This window comes from Salmo salar, chromosome 11, assembly GCF_965601325.2.
Source record: "Salmo salar chromosome 11, fSalSal1, whole genome shotgun sequence".
Taxonomy (NCBI): Eukaryota; Metazoa; Chordata; class Actinopteri; order Salmoniformes; family Salmonidae; genus Salmo; species Salmo salar.
The window spans coordinates 5,574,345-5,593,325 of record NC_138301.1 but is presented as its reverse complement, the minus strand read 5'-3'; the positions used below and the strand labels follow the sequence as shown (position 1 = coordinate 5,593,325).

The following is an 18,981-nucleotide window of genomic DNA, read 5'->3' as shown; positions in this document are numbered from 1 at the left end:
ACACCCGTTGAATATGGTTGGTGTGTCACGACTTCCACCGAAGGTGGCTTCTCTCCCTGTTCGGGCGGTGCTCGGCGGTCGTCATTGCCGGCCTACTAGCTGCCACCGATCCATTTTTCCTTTTTGTTTGAGTCTGTCTGTTTTTTCACACCTGTGTTTATTTAGTTGATTTCAGTGGGTTTATTTACACCCCGGTGCATGCTAGTCTTTGTGCGGGATTGTTTGTATGTGTTTCACGTTAGGGGTGCGTGTCTGCACCTTGGGGTTTTCGTTTTATTCGGTAGTGTTACCGTTTTTCGAGACTTTGTTTAGGAGTCGAGGTTTCTCCTCCGTGTGTGCAATTAGTTTTCATGTGTGTGGCGACTTCGTTTTGTGCATGTTTTTTCCTCATGTTGTATTTGAGTCTGGGACTACCATATTAAACGTTTTGTGCCACTGGAACTTCCTTGCTCTCCTGCTCCTGATTCCTGCACCCCCCTCCTACTAGGAGGCATTTGTAACACGGTGTCAGTAAACGTCGGCAAAAAATCGTTATGAAATTGTTGCCAGCAGAGCTGGTTAGGCTGTTTTCATGTTATCCAGAGGTAAACAAATAATTGTCCAGAGCGTCAAGTGTGTGCTCTGAACGCTCTGAGAGCGAAACGATATGGATGGGGCTAAAGCTTAAGAGGGTGTGAACGATGCTGAATGGGTGTAGACAAAGAAGAGCTCTTCACTACATAGCAAAACATTCAAATGCCGTTTTCTCAAAATTAAGTTTACAAGTTTATCAACTTTCAAAGCAGAATTACTTTCCCATTCCTAAAAAATGCAGTGTATGATATATCATTTTGTAGCTCTGTGTCTCTACTTTTATCCAATGTAAAACACACCATTTCAAATTTTGCTACCTAAGACCGAATCCAGGTGGTGAGTTACAAATTAGATTCATTGGGATTCGTCTGGGCTTTGGCTGTGCCACTCGAGGACTTTCACTTTCTTGTTCTGAAGCCATTCCAGCATTGCTTTAGCTGTATGATTGGGGTCATTGTCCTGTTAGAACGTAAATCTTTGCCCCAGTCTAAGGTTGTTAGTACTCTGAGGCAGGTTCTTATCAAGGACTAGCCTGTATTTGGCTCCATTCATTGTTACCTCTATTCTTACCAGTCTCCCTGCCACTAAAAATCATCCCCATAACATAATGATGCCACCACCATGCTTCACGGTAGGGATGGTGTTAGACAGGTGATGAGCTGTGCCTGGTTTTCTCCAGACAGCGCATTGCATTCAGACCAAAGAGTAAAATGTTTGTCTCATCCGACCACATAATAATTTGCCTTATGATCTCAGAGTCCTTCACGTGTATTTTTGCAAATTCCAGGGGTGCTGTCATGTGTTTCAGGAGTGGCTTCCATCTGGCTGCTCTCCCATAAAGTCCAGATTGGTGAAGTGCTGTAGAGATGGCAGGTTCTCCCATCTCAGCCAAGGAACTCTGAAGTTCTGTCAGAGTGGTCATTGGGTTCTTGGTCACCTCCCTGACCAAGGTCCTTCTTGCCCCGGTTGCTCAGTTTGGTCGGACGGCCAGAACTAGGCAGAATCTGGGCAGTTCTATGGAACTGCACAAGCGAATGACTTACACACAAACTGTCAGAAACCGTCTCAGGAAAGCTCATCTGTGTGCTTGTTTTCCTCACCAGAGTCTTGACCTGACTGCAGTTCGGGCATCCTAACCGACTTCAGTGAGCAAATGCTCACTTTCGATGAAAGAGATGTGCTCTTCAAGGATGACTCTCGGATTCAACTGTATTGGGCAGATTGCAGACAGCGTGTATGGCGTCGTGTGGGCGAGCGGTTTGCAGATGTCAACGTTGTGAACAGACTGCCCCATGGTGGTGGTGGGGTTATGGTATGGGCAGGAATACGCTATGGACAATGAACACAATTACAATTTACAGATGGCAATTTCAATGGACAGAGGTACCGTGATGAGGTCCTAAGGCCCATTGTCGTGCCATTCATCCTCATGTTTCAGCATGATAATGAACGGCCCCATGTCGCAAGGATCTGTACACAATTCCTGTAAGCCGAAAATTTCCCAGTACCTCAATGACCTGCATATTCCCCAGACATGTCACCCATTGAGCATGTTTGGGATGCTCTGGATTGACGTGTATGACAGCATGTTCCAGTTCCCGCCAATATCCAGCCACTTCACACAGCCATTGTAGAAGATTGGGACAACATTACAGAGGCCACAATCAACAGCCTGATCAACACAATGCAAAGGAGAGGCAAATGGTGATCACACCAGATACTGACTGGTTTTCTGATCCACACCCCTACCATTTTGTTCAAGGTATCTGTCACGTCCTGACCAGTAAAGGGGTTATTTGTTATTGTAGTTTGGTCAGGATGTGGCAGGGGGTGTTTGTTTTATGTGGTTCGGGGTTTGTTGGCATATGTGTTATGTAAAGGGGTGTTTGTTTAGAGTGTTCCGGGGTTTATGGGTCATGTTCTAGGTTAGTGTTTTTCTATGTTAGATCTAGGGTGTTTAGTTCTATGTTTAGTTAATTGGGATGGGCCTTCAATTGTAGGCAGCTGTTCCTCGTTGACTCTGATTGAAGGTCCTATGTATAGGGGAGTGTTTGTTATGGGAATTGTGGGAGGTGGTTTTTGCATTGCTGTGTGTAGCCTGCAAGACTGTTTGTCGTTCGTTCATTTTCTTGTTTTGTTTTGTCAGTGTTCTAATAAAGTTATAATGAGCACTCAACCCGCTGCGCCTTGGTCCACTTTGTACGACGACCCTTACAGTATCTGTGACCAAGATATGAATATCTGTGTTCCCAGTCATGTGATTAGGGCCTAATGAATTTATTTAAATTGACTGATTTCCTTATATGAACTGTAACTCAGTAAAATCTTAGAAATTGTTGCATGTTGCGTTATATTTTTGTTCAGTGTAGTTTATCATTGTATCGTTTTCATGTAATTTTTGTGGTAATTAAATATAATTTACAGGTGGGTCTAATCCTGAATGCTGATTGGTTAAAACCACATTCCAGCCAGTGTCAAATCCACAAGTTACCACCAGCTAAATCTTTGATGTTAAAATGCCTATTTACTCTGTTCCATCTGACTGCGCAATCCACTGTCTCATCAGCACAGCCAGGCAATTTATATACTTGATCTCCACTATAAAAAGCATCTAGACATTATCTCACATTTATTTTTTTCTTTTAGACTAACATTTCGTTTTCAACATTGGAGATTTGTATAAACCTTTCTGTCTGTCTCTCCGACATCCTCAACATTGTTTCAATATTCAAATTCGATCTCCAGCTGTCCCAAAGTAATGAACGAGTCGGGAGTCGGAACACCCATGCCAAATCATGATTCAGCTGGCATCAATTTTTATGGATATATACAAAGAAATGTTAATTGAGAAAATGTCAAACAAAACGAAGTGCAGCTAGTTTGCAGTCTTTCCAGCTTCAGTGATTCTGTTAGCTGTGTGGTTGGCTAGCTCCTCTGAACAACAGTGTCCTGACGAGAGAGCAAATGTTTTATGCCAGGCAAAATTGCACCTCATTAGATCATTGTTATGAATGTATCCAAATAAATGTCACTAGAAAACAGCCTAAACAAATGCAAATGCACTTCTTTGTTGTTATTCTGGCAGCACTGACTGACGTGACTGTAAATTAGCCATTGTTGGCTAGCTAGGAAGCAAGGGTTAAGAACGTTACCAGCCAGTATGATAATGGTACATTTAGAGCAAACTAACGACCATAGATAGAGAACAAAAATACTTAACGACTGGGTTGAGTCTCTGGCAACTGAACCGATAGAACGAACAACCAGGCCACTTGGGTAGCAACCCTAGATTAGTGTAGGGACTATATCTTGTGGAAGGATGAAATATTACTAATTAATTCATCAAATTAACATATATATTTTTGTTAAATATGTCAATGATTATTTGAATATGTTAGTAACATGTTGTATAAAAGTGATAACGCCCTTGAATCAGGTATTTAGAGGAGATATTGGCACAGCTTGCCGGCCCGAGACAAACAACACCCATGCCAATATATCCTCCAAATACCGGCTTCTCTGGCATTATCACTTATTAATTATTTAGAACTTATTTAGCCCCCGTGCTAAGGAAGCACTACATCCCTGTTACTACATCCCTGCACGTTCATCCAAAATAATTCTAGCATCCGAACAGTGCACGGTGCACCCCACCAACTTTTCTTAAATTTACAAGTGTCTTAAAATGCCACACCGAGTGAACAACGCCCCTCTGTCTTACTATATTTAGCCTATGTATCTGATAGATAGGCTTGTCATTGTTGTCTATCAAAAATGACAAGCCACCGGGGTCTGACATCTTGGATGGCAAATTACTGAAGATAATAGCAGATGATATTACCACTCCTATTTGCCATATCGTTCATTTAACCTCTATGGGCTAGGTGGGACGCTAGCGTGCCACCCGTGGTGCACTCCATCAACAGCAGGTGCATTTCAAGAGCGGCAAATTTGAATCCAAATAAATGTCAAAATTCAAATTTTTCAAAAATACAACTATTTTACACCATTTGAAAGATAAACATCTCCTTAATCTAACCACGTTTTACGATTTCAAAAAGGTTTTACGGCGAAAGCATAAATTTAGAGTATGTTAGGACAGTACATTTACAAGAGTTGTGTGTAATGTTTTGTCAAGTCAAAGACAGGGTCACCAAAACCATAAAACCAGCTAAAATGATGCACTAACCTTTTACAATCTCCATCAGATGACACTCCTAGGACATTATGTTAGACAATGCATGCATTTTTAGTTCTATCAAGTTCATATTTATATCCAAAAACAGCGTTTTACTATGGCATTGATGTTGAGGAAATCGTTTCCCTCCAATAACCGGCAGTCAAGTCAGCGTCACAAATTAAATAATTAAAATTAGAAAACATTGGTAAAATATTATATTGTCATTTAAAGAATTATAGATTTACATCTCTTGAACGCAATCAACTTGCCAGATTTAAAAATAACCTTACTGGGAAATCACACTTTGCAATAATCTGAGCACTGCGCCCAGAAAAATACGCGTTGCGATACAGACTAGACGTCATGTTGGGGAGATCTAAAATCGAAAATACTATGTAAATAATCCATTACCTTTGATTCTCTTCATCAGATGTCACTTCCAGGTATCACAGGTCCATAACGAATGTAGTTTTGTTCAAAAAAGCTCATCATTTATGTCCAAAAATCTCCGTCTTGTTAGCACATGATCTAAGCCAGCCGGACTTCTCGTCATGAACGAGGGGAAAAAATATATTTCCGTTCGTTCAAACATGTCAAACGTTGTATAGCATAAATCATTAGGGCCTTTTTTAACCAGAACATGAATAATATTCAAGGTGGACGAATGCATACTCTTTTATAACGTATTGGAACGAGGGTACCCAACATGAACTCGCGCGCCAGGTGTCTAATGGGACATCATCGTTCCATGGCTCTTGTTCGGTCAGATCTCCCTCCAGAAGACTCAAAACACTTTGTAAAGGCTGGTGACATCTAGTGGAAGCAATAGGAAGTGCCAAAATATTCCTCAGCCCCTGTGTTTTTCAATGGGATAGGTTTAAAGTCAATACAACACATCAGGTATCCACTTCCTGTCAGAAAATGTCTCAGGGTTTTGCCTGCCAAATGAGTTCTGTTATACTCACAGACACCATTCAAACAGTTTTAGAAACTTTAGAGTGTTTTCTATCCATATATAATAAGTATATGCATATTCTAGTTACTGGGTAGGATTAGTAACCAGATTAAATCGGGTACATTTTTTTTATCCAGACGTGCAAATGCTGCCCCCTAGCCCTAACAGGTTAAGCTGACTAGAAAGTGTCTGGAGGGAAGCAAAAGTTATTCCCTTACCTAAGGAAACGTAAGCCCCCTTTACTGGCTCAAATAGCCGACCAATCAGCCTGCTACCAACCCTTTGTAAACTTTTGGAAAAGATTGTGTTTGACCAGATACAATGCTATTTTACAGTAAACAAATAGACAACAGACTTTCAGCGTGCTTAAAGGGAAGGACATACAACAAGCACAGCACTTACACAAATGAATGATGATTGGCTGAGAGAAATTGATGATAAAAAAAGATTGTGGGGGCTGTTTGTTAGAATACAGTGTGGCTTTTGACATTATTGATCATAGTCTGTTGCTAGAAAAACATATGTGTTATGACTTTACACCCACTGCTATATTATAGATGAAGAGTTACCTGTCTAACAGAACACAGAGGGTGTTCGTTAATGGAAGAATCTCCAACAAAATCCAGGTAGAATCAGGAATTCCCCAGGGCAGCTGTCTAGGCCCATTACTTTTTAAAATCTTTACTAACGACATGCCACTGGCTTTGAGTAAAGCCAATGTGTCTATGTATGCGGATGACTCAACACTATAAACATCAGCTACCACAGTCACAGAAGTTGACTGCAAAACTTAACAAAGAGCTGCAGTTCATTTCAGAATGGGTGGAATGGAGATACGTTAGTCCTAAATATTTGTAAAACTAAAAGCATTGTATTTGGGAAAAATCATTCACTAAACCCTAAACCTCAACTAAATCTTGTAATGAACAATGTGGTGATTGAGCAAGTTGAGGAGACTAAACTGCTTGGAGTAACCCTGGATTGTAAACTGTCATGGTCAAAACATATTGATACAACAGTAGCTAGGATGGGGAGAAGTCTGTCCATAATAAAGAGTTGCTCTGCATTCTTAACAGCACTATCAACAAGGCAGGTCCTCCTTAGTTTTGTCACACCTGTTCAGTTGTGTGGTCAGGTGCCACAAAGAGGGACTTAGGAAAATTGCAATTGGCTCAGAACAGGGCAGCACAGCTGGCCCTTCGATGTTCACAGAGAGGTAACATTAATAATATGCATGTCAATCTCTCCTGACTCAAAGTGAAGGAGAGATTGACTTCATCACTACTTGTATTTGTGAGAAGTATTAACATGTTGTCTGTTTGAACTAATGGCACACAGCTCGGACACCCAAGCATACCCCACAAGACATGCCACCAGAGGTCTCTTCACAGTCCCCAATCCAGAACAGACTATGGGAGGTGCACAGTACTACATAGACCCATGACTACAAGGAACTCTATTCCACATCAAGTAACTGATGCAAGCAGTAAAATTTGTTTAAAAAGCAGATACACATACACATTATGGAACAACGAGGACTGTGAAGCAACACACAAACATAGGCACAGACACATGCATACAAACACACAATAACATAAGCACTATACCCACACGTACACATGGATTTTGTGTTGTAGATATGTGGTAGTAGAGTAGGGGCCTGAGGGCACAGGAAGAGTAGCTGCTGTCTTGGCAGCAGCTAATGGGAATCCAAAATAAATACATATTCTGTTTGGCCAAAAAGAGTATGTCATGCCATACTGTTTTTGGCCAGACAACATCAGATACGTGGGCTACACATACTGAGACAGAGAGGGCGCTGTTTCGCTCGCTCTGATGCTTTACGTGAGATTGGTGAGTCTTTCTGTCCATGCTCGGTCAAAATAAAGTATCAATATTTAAATATTTTATTTATTTATATGGCCCGCCCATAATCCATCCATTTCTTCCTTACCCTGGATGCTAACCCAGAACCCTTTGCACAATACTACAACATACTCCAGAGAAGCACTGTTCATACAACTGACCCAGAAGAGTCAAGGCATTTTTGGGTGCCGAACTACATTACTAAATGACTCAAATGTAATCTCAAAAATGTTGCCCTCTGATAGACGTGGTGAACATTTTGCCATATTGCTTAGCTTATACCTATCCAATCCTTTCAGAATGAGATAATTGCCTAGAGGTTATTTCTGGATGGGACCTTAGACTTATTATCCACAAACATGTGGCTAAAGCTCTCTTATGACAGCTGATTAATATTACAGCTGGAGCCCAGAGATTTGAGTACAACAGAGCTCATCATATGGCATCAAACCATAGGCGAAATTCCCACAGAACAGGTCGATTCATCCTCAACAATCATTTATTTCAACTAAATGTAATTTGTAGAATAGCATAATAAGACTGCACATTTTTCTCTCTGCTCCATGGCAAAATGTGTTGAAATGCAGGAAGTTAGCTGTTTTCCTAAATAAATCTGTTTAAACCCCTCCAAAAAATGTATATATTTTGGGCAGGTTGGGGGGCTCTCTTGAGGTAGGTGCCCCGGGGCCCAAAATTTGTTAATCCGACTCTGTTTGGACGCACTGGGTCTCCTCTGCTCAGCCGCTCAGATTGTTCATTCATTTCTTTTTTTTTCATTGGTTGAAATACATTTTTTGGCAACTCCATCAAGTTTAACGAGATGAAAAACGCCGCTGGCACTGACCCGGCACCCCTGGTAGGCTAAAACAAACACACCAAAACAGTACCACATCTTCAACTTTGTTTCTGTCATTTAAAGAAAATCTTCCAGAATGACGAGTGGATGCTGACAGAATACGGTCAGGCGAGACTCGTGAGTCGGGATCAACATTCAATGGTCTGTTCACACTCTATAATTAAATACTACATGACCAAAAGTATGTGGACACCTGCTCGTTGATCATCTCATTCCAATATCATGGGCATTGATATGGAGTTGGTCCCGTCTTGGCTGCTATAAAAGCTTCCACTTTTCTGGGAAGGCCTTTCACTAGATGTTGTCACATCTGCTCCCACTACGCCATCTGGTGTTCATCTCTCTCTCTCTCTGTCTCTCTGTCTCTGTCTCTCTCTCTCGCTCTGTGTGTGTGTGATTGGAGACAGGTGTGCTGGAGTCAGAGCAGATCCCTACCAGCTGCAAATCAAACCTCTACATATACTCATTCCTGCCAGATCGTAATCTCTGCTCAGTCAGTTGTTATCCTAGCCTTTTGTTAGTTCTCAAGATCCTATTGCTCTGCTGTGCTTGTTTCCCTGCATAACACAGTTTTGTCCTCTCGTTGCAGTTACCGCTCTCTCTGGCTCCTGTCTCCTGTACCACATCTCACCCAACCACCTTGCTCTGGACTTCACTCACCACCACTGCCTTGGATTCCCCTCAGGACCTGTTTACCCTGTTCAACTCAGTCAACTCCAACCTCACTCTACACTTCTGTTTTTTCTGTAACTCATCTGAGCTACCCCGGTTCTGCACTCCTCATCTCTCTGTGTACAATAAACATTTTGATTCATTCATCCCTGCTTCTGCATCTGAGTCCGCTCTTGGGTTCCCCTGTGTTCGCTCCGTGTAACAGATGTTGAAACACAGCCACTAGAGCATTAGTGAGGTCGGACACTGATGTTGGGAGATTAGGCCTGGCTCGCAGTCGGTGTTCCAAATCATCCCAAAGGTGTTCGATGGGGTTGAGGTCAGAGCTCTGTGCAGGCAAATCAAGTTCTTCCACACCGATCTTGACAAACCATTTCTGTATGTACTTCGCTTTGTGCACAGGGGAATTGTCATGCTGAAACAGGAAAGGGCCAAACTGTTGCCACAATTTGGAAGCACAGAATCATCTAGAATGTCATTGTATGCTGTAGAGTTAAGATTTCCCTTCACTCTAACTAAGGGACCTAGCCCGAACCATGATAAACAGGCCCAGACCATTATTCCTCCTCCACCACCAAACTTTACAGTTGGCACTATGCATTCGGCTGGTAGTGTTCTCCTGGCTTCCTCCCAACCCAGATTCGTCTGTTGGACTACCAGATGGTGAAGCGTGATTCATCACTCCAGAGAACGCGTTTCCACTGCTCTAGAGTCCAATGGCGGCGAGCTTTACACCACTCTAACCGACGCTTGGCATTGCGCATGGTGATCTTAGGCATGTGTGCGGCTGCTCAGCCATGGAAACCCATTTCATGAAGCTCCCGACAGACAGTTCTTGTGCTGACGTTGCTTCCAGAGGTTTGGAACTCGGTAGTGATTGTTGCAACCGAGGACAGACGATCGCTGCACGCGTCAGCACTCTGCAGTCTCGTTCTGTGAGCTTGTGCAGCCTACCACTTCGCGGCTGAGACATTGGTGCTCCTAGTTGTTTCAACTTCACAATAACAGCACTTAAAGTTGACCAGGGCAGCTCTAGCAGTGCAGAAATTTTACAAACTGACTTGTTAGAAAGGTGGCATCCTATGACGGTGCCACGTTGAAAGTCACTGAGCTCTTCAGTAAGGCCATTCTACTGTCAGCAACGGGTTTGGCTGAAATTGACGAAATTTACAGTTCAGTTAGAATAGTAGAATACACGTGTAATTTCGAAATTTGTTGCGCATCATCAGTTTTTCTGCTGTTATGTCAGTCACTGACAGTCACTTAATGTCAGCTAACAATTGGTAAGTTAGTCTAGCCAGCTATCTAAACTTGTAGTAATAATGGCCGAATACCAACCGAGCACGCAGGGCATGTGCCCAGAGGCCCTGACCTCCAGGGGGCCCCCATTTATTTTGTTAGTCACTCTCACTCATATCATTAACATGGCATAAGTCTTGGCAAAATGTGTAGAATTGCAGCCAATTTGCTTTAAAACTTCAAAAATGTCTCAAAACCCCTTGGAAAAATGGGTAGAATTGCAGGAAATTAGCTGTAAAACAAACAAAGAAATGATCTCTGCCCCATGGCAAAAATTATGTTTTAGATATTGGAGGGGATGAACAGTTTAGGGGGGGGGGGGGGGGGGGGGGCGGGTACGGAGATCCTGTTAGGGCATAGGGTGGAAAGCTTGTCACGCACACACACAGTAAATGTCGGCAAAAAACGGTGTCAATAAATTGTTGCCAGCAGCACAGTTACAGTCACCAGCACTCTGGATAATATGAAAACAGCCTAACCAGCTCTGCTAGGGTGAGTAAAATGGTCAGAGTGAGGTGTTCTTTAATTTGTGTCTGGAAGTAGCTAGCCAACGTTAGCTAGTTAGCTTGGGTGCTTGACTGCTGTTGTGAGGTCAGAACACTCGGATCAACTCTACTCCTCAGCCAGAGCGACGCTCCAAGAGCTCTGAATTTACAAACGGACAATCTGACAACGCTCTGTATTTACGAGTGCCCAGAGCGCACTCTGGCACTCCAGATTGAATGGAAAAAACACCCCTGAAATCGTAAAATGTCTAGTCATTTATTCTGCTAACAAGCTAGCAAGAGGTTGCATAGCAACAGCATCAACTTCCGGTAGACAGGCGAAGCGCTAGCACACTCAACTGAAAGGATACTGTTCGTTTACACTATACTAAAATGAACAAATTTTATGTAGTATATACACTCATTAAGTATGTAGTATACAGCATGTTAGTATGGGTATTCGACCACAGCTCATGTATTGCATAATTCACTTCCTCCAATAAAAAATAAATGAAGGAGGGTGAATGAATAACTACACACCACACACTCAACTGAGCAATACAGACCTTTCAAATACTCACAGTTGGTGACACTTGTGATACAATGCTAGGAGTCACTGACAAATACTGCGTCACACATTATATTCAAACACTAAGTCCTGGAGACTTTATTTAGCACCCATAGTTAAATATGAACCTTTTTTCTGTGTTCCATAAGGTGGAGAAAGACGTTAAATACTATCATAAGATGCTTTATAGCCTTGAAACAGCGGGCACTTCAGCTGTCATGTTACAGGGGCAAAACTGCTAATACTATATGCAGTATTTTTAGCAATCAACTTTCAACACATTTCCTCATCATGAGACGCCAGAGAAACAAAAGTAATCGAAATAGTACATTGCTTTAATGATGCAAACTATGTTTTAGCAAACAATTCTACTCCACACTAAGTGAACATGCAGAACGCTTTGAAAGACGTACCTTCAGGGGCTGCTTCAGGCATGTTGATATGAAAACTTAATTTCAAGTATGTCGTTTGGAAAGCTTTTTTTCAAGAGGTTAGCAATGTCTTTCAAATCGAATTGGAATCCACTGACTAAGGAAATTGTGACCGTATCAATGAAGGTAGTGCCCCTTATTTTTACCAATATAATCCACAGGTTGAATTTATCGGAAAAAGTAGTTTTTTTAAAGTTAAAAAATGAGAAGGTGATTGGAATTTCAAAGCTGCCTGTTTTGAAGCATTGCAGAAAAGGTATACGTATGATGGCGAAGGAGAGAAAAACAGGAGTGGGGAAAGCCAAGAATAGGGCAGGGGAGAGACTGCAGATCCCTGCTGAAATGCCCACCCAGTATTATTGGTGCCTCACATGGGTATAGGTCAGAACAGCACAGGGGGGCTTCAAGGTAACCTTATCCCACCACAGCCTAGTTTATTCTTAGTCAGGGCTCAATGCAACAGTCGCTCTCTCAGGCCTTTTATGGCTGTTGGGGGTTGTGCTCAGTGGTCTGACGGGGGAGAGCTCAATTGGTAGGGGGATCACACGTGTTGTAGATGGACTCAGATGGACTCAACGTCAGTGGTTAAGTGACAGCTACTAAGGAAAGGAAACGACAACACTGCAGCATAAATGGAAGGGAAATCCAAATGTGATGCCTTCCCAATCATCACTCTTTAATTCAATCTGTGAATATGTAATACAATGATCGTTGGTTTCATATGACAGCTTCAAAATAAACATGCATTAGCAGCTATTTAAACCTTACTTACCACTGAGTCTGCAGAGAGAATTTTCCACTGTCTGTAAGGATTATGGTAAGGCATGTGCACTTAAATACAGCCATCTTGTGTTCACATTAGGGCCCTACAGCAGAGCCACTGTTATTTGCAACCATTTGGTGTGTACAGTACAGTATTGGTACACTCCCCTGCCTCCTTTTGAATATGGGTGTGGATAGTACACATACAGATACACAAGTCTACACACAGAGTTTAATGAGATTTGCACACAGTGAAGCAGGGTAGGGGTCAATTCGAATTGAAATTAGTCAATTCAGGAAGTAAACTGAAATTCCAATTCAATAATTGAAAAAACTACATCTATTTTCAATGATTTCTCAATAAACTTAAATGTAAAAGCTATTTATTTGAAATGTTTTTCCCTTTTTGAAGTTTAAATTCAAATAACTTCCTTTATTAATTGCCTTCAGTTCGAATTGGGCCCAACACTGCTGTGAAGGCCACATCTGTACTGCATAACAAAGCTGACTATGACTATTGAGGCATCATTTTTTGAATAGTTGGCCAAATCCAAGCCTGAAACTTCATGACTGCTTTGAAATTGCTGTTCAGTGAGTGTGAATGTCATGGTATGCCACATACATCGTAGACCTAGATAATACACTATTGTGGCAGTGACTTATAGCACAACATAATTGTGATGTTAAGAAAGTGGTTAAAGCTGGAATCCTTAGTTGCTACATCCATTTTAGGAGTGCAATCGGAAAGTATTCAGTCCCATTCACTTTTTCCACATTTTCTTACAGCCTTATTCTAAAATGGATAAAATATTTTTTCTCCTCATCAATCTACACACAATAACCAATAATGACAAAGCGAAAACAGGTTTTTAGACATTTTTGCAAATGTATTAAAAACAGAACTACCTTATTTAGTAGTATTCAGACCCTTTGCTATGAGAGGTGGTCAGGTGAATTAGGTTGTAGAAACATATCAATGGAAACAGAGTGCTCAGGTGCATTCTGTTTCCATTGATATGTTTCTACAACTTAATTGAAGACCACCTGTGGTAAATTCAATTGATTGGACATGATTTGGAAAACTACACACCTGTTTATAAAAAGGTCCCACAGTTGACAGTGCATGTCAATAGAGGAATAGAGCTCTGAGACAGGATAATGTTGAGGACCAGATCTGGGGAAGTGTACCAAAACATTTCTGCAGCATATACGGTCCCCAAGAACACAGTGGCCCCCATCATTCTTAAATGGAAGAAGTTTGGAACCGCCAAGATTTTTCCTAGAGCTGGCCGCCCAGCCAAACTGAGCAATCGAGGGAGAAGGGCCTTGGTCAGGGAGGTGACCAAGAACCCGATGGTCATTCTGACAAAGCTACAGAGTTCTTCTTTAGAGATGGGAGAACGTTCCATAAGGACAATCATCTCTACAGAACTCCACCAATCAGGCCTTTATGGTAGAGTGGCCAGATGGAAGAAACTCCTCAGTAGAAGGCACATGACAGCCCGCTTGGAGTTTGCCAAAAGCCACCTAAAAGACTCTCAGACCATTAGAAACAAGATTCTCAGGTCTGATGAAACCAAGATTGAACTCTTTGGCCTGAATACCAAGTGTCACATCTGGAGGAAACAAGGCACTGCTCATCACCTGGCCAATACCATCCCTACGGTGAAGCATGGTGGTGACAGCATCATGCTGTGGGAATGTTTTTCAGCAGCACGGATTGGAAAACTAGGTCAGGATTGAGGGAAAGATGAATGGAGAAAAGTTCAGAGAGATCCTTGATGAAAAGCTGCTCCAGAGCACTCAGGACCTCAGATTGGGGCGAAGGTTCACCTTCCAACAGGACAATGGCCCTAAGCACACAGCCAAGACAATGCAGGAGTTGCTTTGGGACAAGTCTCTGAATGTCCGTGAGTGGACCATCCAGAGCCCGGACTTGAACCTGACCGAACATCTCTGGAGAGGCCTGAAAATAGCTGTGCAGCGACAGTCCCCATCCAAACTGACAGAGCTTGAGAGGATCTCCAGAGAAGAATGGGAGAAACTCCCCAAATACAGGTGTGCTATGCATGTTGCGTCATACCCAAGAAGACTTAAGGCTATAAACTCTGCTAAAGGTGCTTCAACAAAGTAATGAGTAAAGGGTCTGAATAGTTCTGTAAATTTGATATTTCAGTTACATTTTTTATACATTAGCAAATGTTTCTAAATTCCTGTTTTTGATTTGTCATTATGGGGTATTAGATTGATGAGGGGAAAAAACGATTTAATCAATTTTAGAATAAGGCTGTAACGTAACAAAATGTGGAAAAAGGGAGGGGTCTGAATACTTTCTGAATGCACTGTATACCCATTGATTCTTGAAGAATCTAATTTATAAGCTTCATGAGCTTAGTTCAACTGTTCCATCAGAACCCAAAACACAAGCTTTTTTTACTCCAATGTTTGTAAAAATATATAATATGTTAACAAACACTGTATTGCTTGGCTAAAACAATTTTATATTATGGATGGTCAGTCCTTGCATTCATAGCTCTGTCTTTTCCTTCCTCACTTAACGTCTGACATCTGAGTCCATCTTCAAGACATGAGTGTGATGCCCCTATCAGCTGAGCTCTCTCCCGTCTATCAAAGCACGAGACCCAGATACAGACACAGGAGGCAGATGGTTGGAGTCTTACAATGTTTAATAATCCAAAGGGGTAGGCAAGAGAATGGTTGTGGACAGGCAAAAGGTCAAAACCATATCAGAGTCCAGGAGGTACAGAGTGGCAGACACGGTCATGGTCAAGGCAGGCGGGTACAGAGTCCAGAAACAGGCAAAAGTCAAAACCGGGAGGACTAGAAAAAGGAGAATTGCAGAAGGAGTACGGGAAAAACATTCTGGTTGACTTGACTTAACATACAAGACGAACTGACACAGGGATAAACACACAGGGGAAAATAAGCGACACCTGGAGGGGGTGGAGACAATCACAGGAACATGTGAAACAGATCAGGGCGTGACACCGTCAAACAACTCAGCCCCCCCCCCCCTCTCTATAAACAACATTTTGTCAATTGTGTTGTTTGGTGACTAAGCCATTCAAACAGGATATACTGTACAGGGGTTTCCCGAAAGCAAAACATGATTATTATTTCTCACGACAACCCAGCTGCACAGACGTGAGTGTGTAACAATTAGAAAAATCTATGTCTGACGGACAAACTTCTGTGCACGAACAAAGACAATTTCTTTATTTACCTCACACACAGAGAGCTCAACTGGTAGGGGCATCACACTCATGTCTTGATGCAGATGGAAGTCATATTGAGACCTGCACAATACAAAAAACAAACACATCAATAGGCAAGTATAGAGAAACATAAATATACACAATATGCACATTAAGATACAAAACACAGGCAGTTAAAATATACTGCACACTTCCCTATCCCATCTGGACAAAAGGATGTAAGAATGCTGTTCTTTGACTTCAGCTCAGCTTTCAACACGATAGTACCCTCCAAGCTCATCATTAAGCTAGAGGTCCTGGGTCTCCTGGACTTCCTGACAGGCCGCCCCCAGGTGGTGAAGGTAGGAAACAACATCTTCACTTCGCTAATCCTCAACACTGGGGCCCCTCAAGGGTGCATGCAAAACATGATTATTATTATTTACTGCCTGTTTACCCATGACTGCGTGGTAAAGCACAGCTCCAACTCAATCATCATGTCTGCAGACGACACAACAGTAGTAGGCTTGATTACCAACAATGACGAGACAGTCTACAGGGAGGAGGTCAGGGAACTCAGAGTGTGGTGTCAGGAAAACAACCGCTCACTTAACATCAACAAAACAAAGGAGATGATCGTGGACTTCAAGAAACAGCAGAGGGAGCACCCCCCTATCCACATTGAAGGAACAGCAGTGGAGAATGTGGAAAGTTTTAAGTTCCTCGGCGTACACATCACGGACAAACTGAAATGGTCCACCCACACAGACAGTGTGGTGAAGAAAGCACAACAGCGTCTCTTCAACCTCAGGAGGCTGAAGAAATTTGGCTCTTCACCTAAAACCCTCACAAACTTTTACAGATGCACAATTTAGAGCATCCTGTCGGGCTGTATCACTGCCTTGTACGGCAACTGCACCGCCCAGGGCTCTCCAGAGGATGGTGCGGTCTGCACAACACATCACCGGGGGCAAACTACCTGCCCTACAGGACACCTACAGCCCCCGATGTCACAGGAAGACCAAAAATATCATCAAGGACAACAACCACCCGAGCCACTGCCTGTTCACCCCGCCACCACCCAGAAGGTGAGGGCAGTACAGGTGCATCAAAGCTGGGACAGAGAGACTGAAAAACAGCTTCTCTCTCAAGGCCATCAGATTGTTAAACAGCCATCACTAACACAGAGAGGATGCTGCCTACATACAGACTTGAAATCATTGGCCACTTTAATAAATGGATCACTAGTCACTTTAATAATGCCTCTTTAATAATGTTTACATATCTTGCAGTTCTCATCTCATATGTATATACTGTATTTTATACCTTCCACTGCATCTTGCCTATGCCGCTCTGTCATTGCTCATCCATATATTTATATATTCTTATTCCATTCCTTCACTTAGATTTGTGTGTCTTAGGTAGTTGTTGTGGATTTGTTAGATTACTTATTAGATATTGCTGCATTGCCGGAACTAGAAGCACAAGCATTTCGCTACACTCGCAATAACATCTGCTAACCATGTGTATGTGTCCAATAACATTTGATTTGATTTAGTAGATACAGGACCTACAGCATTGGAATCGTTCATTTACCTCTCCAGACAAAGAAGGCTCCGTTGGAAAACTAATCTGGGACTAACTTGGTTAACAGCTCAAATTTTAGGAGGAGCAATGTCGGAGTGGCATTGACTAAAATACAGTACAATACAGCATGTACATATGAAACGAGTAAAGCAGAATGTAAACATTATTAGAGTGACTAGTGTTCCACTATTAAAGTGACTTGTGATTCCATGGCTATGTACTGTTGAAGTCAGAAGTTTACATACACTTAGGTTGGAGTCATTCAAATTTGTTTTTCAACCACTCCACACATTTCTTGTTAACAAGTCGGTTAGGACATCTACTTTGTGCATGACACAAGTAATATTTCCAACAATTGTTTACAGACAGATTATTTCACTTATCATTCACTGAAGTTTACATACACTAAGTTGACTGTGTCTTCAACCTGTCTGGGCTAGGGGGCAGTATTTGCATGGCCGGATAAAAAACGTACCCAATTTAATCTGGTTACTACTCCTGCCCAGAAACTAGAATATGCATATAATTAGTAGATTTGGATAGAAAACACTCTAAAGTTTCTAAAACTGTTTGAATGGTGTCTGTGAGTATAACAGAACTCATATGGCAGGCCAAAACCTGAGAAGATTCCATGCAGGAAGTGTCCTGTCTGACAATTTGTTGTCCTTCTGTTGCATCTCTATCGAAAATACAGCATCTGTGCTGTTACGTGACACTTTCTAAGGCTTCCATTGGCTCTCTAAAGCCGCCAGAAAGTGGAATGGGGTGTCTGCTGTCTCTGGGCAAAGTACAGCAGCAGAGTTTGTAACTGGCCTGCCTGGGGACAGTGAGACAGATGCGCATGCACGAGACTTCTCCATTTTTTTCTTTCAGTCTTTGAATGAATACAACGTTGTCCTGTTGGAATATTATTGCTATTTTACGAGAAAAATCGCATACAAATTTATTTTAAACAGCGTTTGACATGATTCTAAGTACGGCAATGGAATATTCTGAATTTTTATGTCACAAAATGCGCTCGCGCGTTACCCTTCGCATAGTGACCTGAACGCACGAACAAAACGGAGATATTTGGATATAACTATGGATTATTTGGAACCAAAACAACATTTGTTGTTGAAGTAGAAGTCTTGGGAGTGCATTCTGACGAAGAACAGCAAAGGTAATCAAATTTTTCTAATAGTAATTCTGAGTTTAGGTTGCCCCAAACTTGGTGGGTGTCAAATTAGCTAGCCTGTGATGGCCGAGCTATCTACTCAGAATATTGCAAAATGTGCTTTCGCCGAAAAGCTATTTTAAAATCGGACATAGCGTTTGCATGAAGGAGTTCTGTATCTATAATTCTTAAAATAATTGTTATGTATTTTGTCAACGTTTATCATGAGTAATTTAGTAAATTCACCGGAAGTTTTCGGTGGGTTTGCTAGTTCTGAACATCACATGCTAATGTAAAAAGCTGTTTTTTGATATAAATATGAACTTGAATGAACAAAACATGCATGTATTGTATAACATAATGTCCTAGGAGTGTG

At 41.9% G+C, this 18,981-nt stretch overlaps 1 protein-coding gene across 50 annotated transcripts in view; it reads right to left on the bottom strand.

Annotated features, from left to right (window-relative positions):
- Positions 1-18,981, bottom strand: part of si:ch211-266g18.10 (uncharacterized) — a 244,924-nt gene that overhangs the window by 208,762 nt on the left and 17,181 nt on the right. For 34 of the 50 annotated variants that reach the window (XM_082957637.1, XM_082957639.1, XM_082957638.1 and 31 more), the window contains exon 1: positions 11,868-12,245. In XM_082957637.1, coding sequence (XP_082813763.1) covers positions 11,868-11,889 — 22 coding nt within the window. In that variant the 5' untranslated portion in view covers positions 11,890-12,245. Of the gene's footprint in view, positions 1-11,867; positions 12,247-15,891; positions 15,965-18,981 lie in introns of those variants that run through there. The other 16 variants (XM_082957672.1, XM_082957646.1, XM_082957673.1 and 13 more) reach the window with 4 other exon arrangements.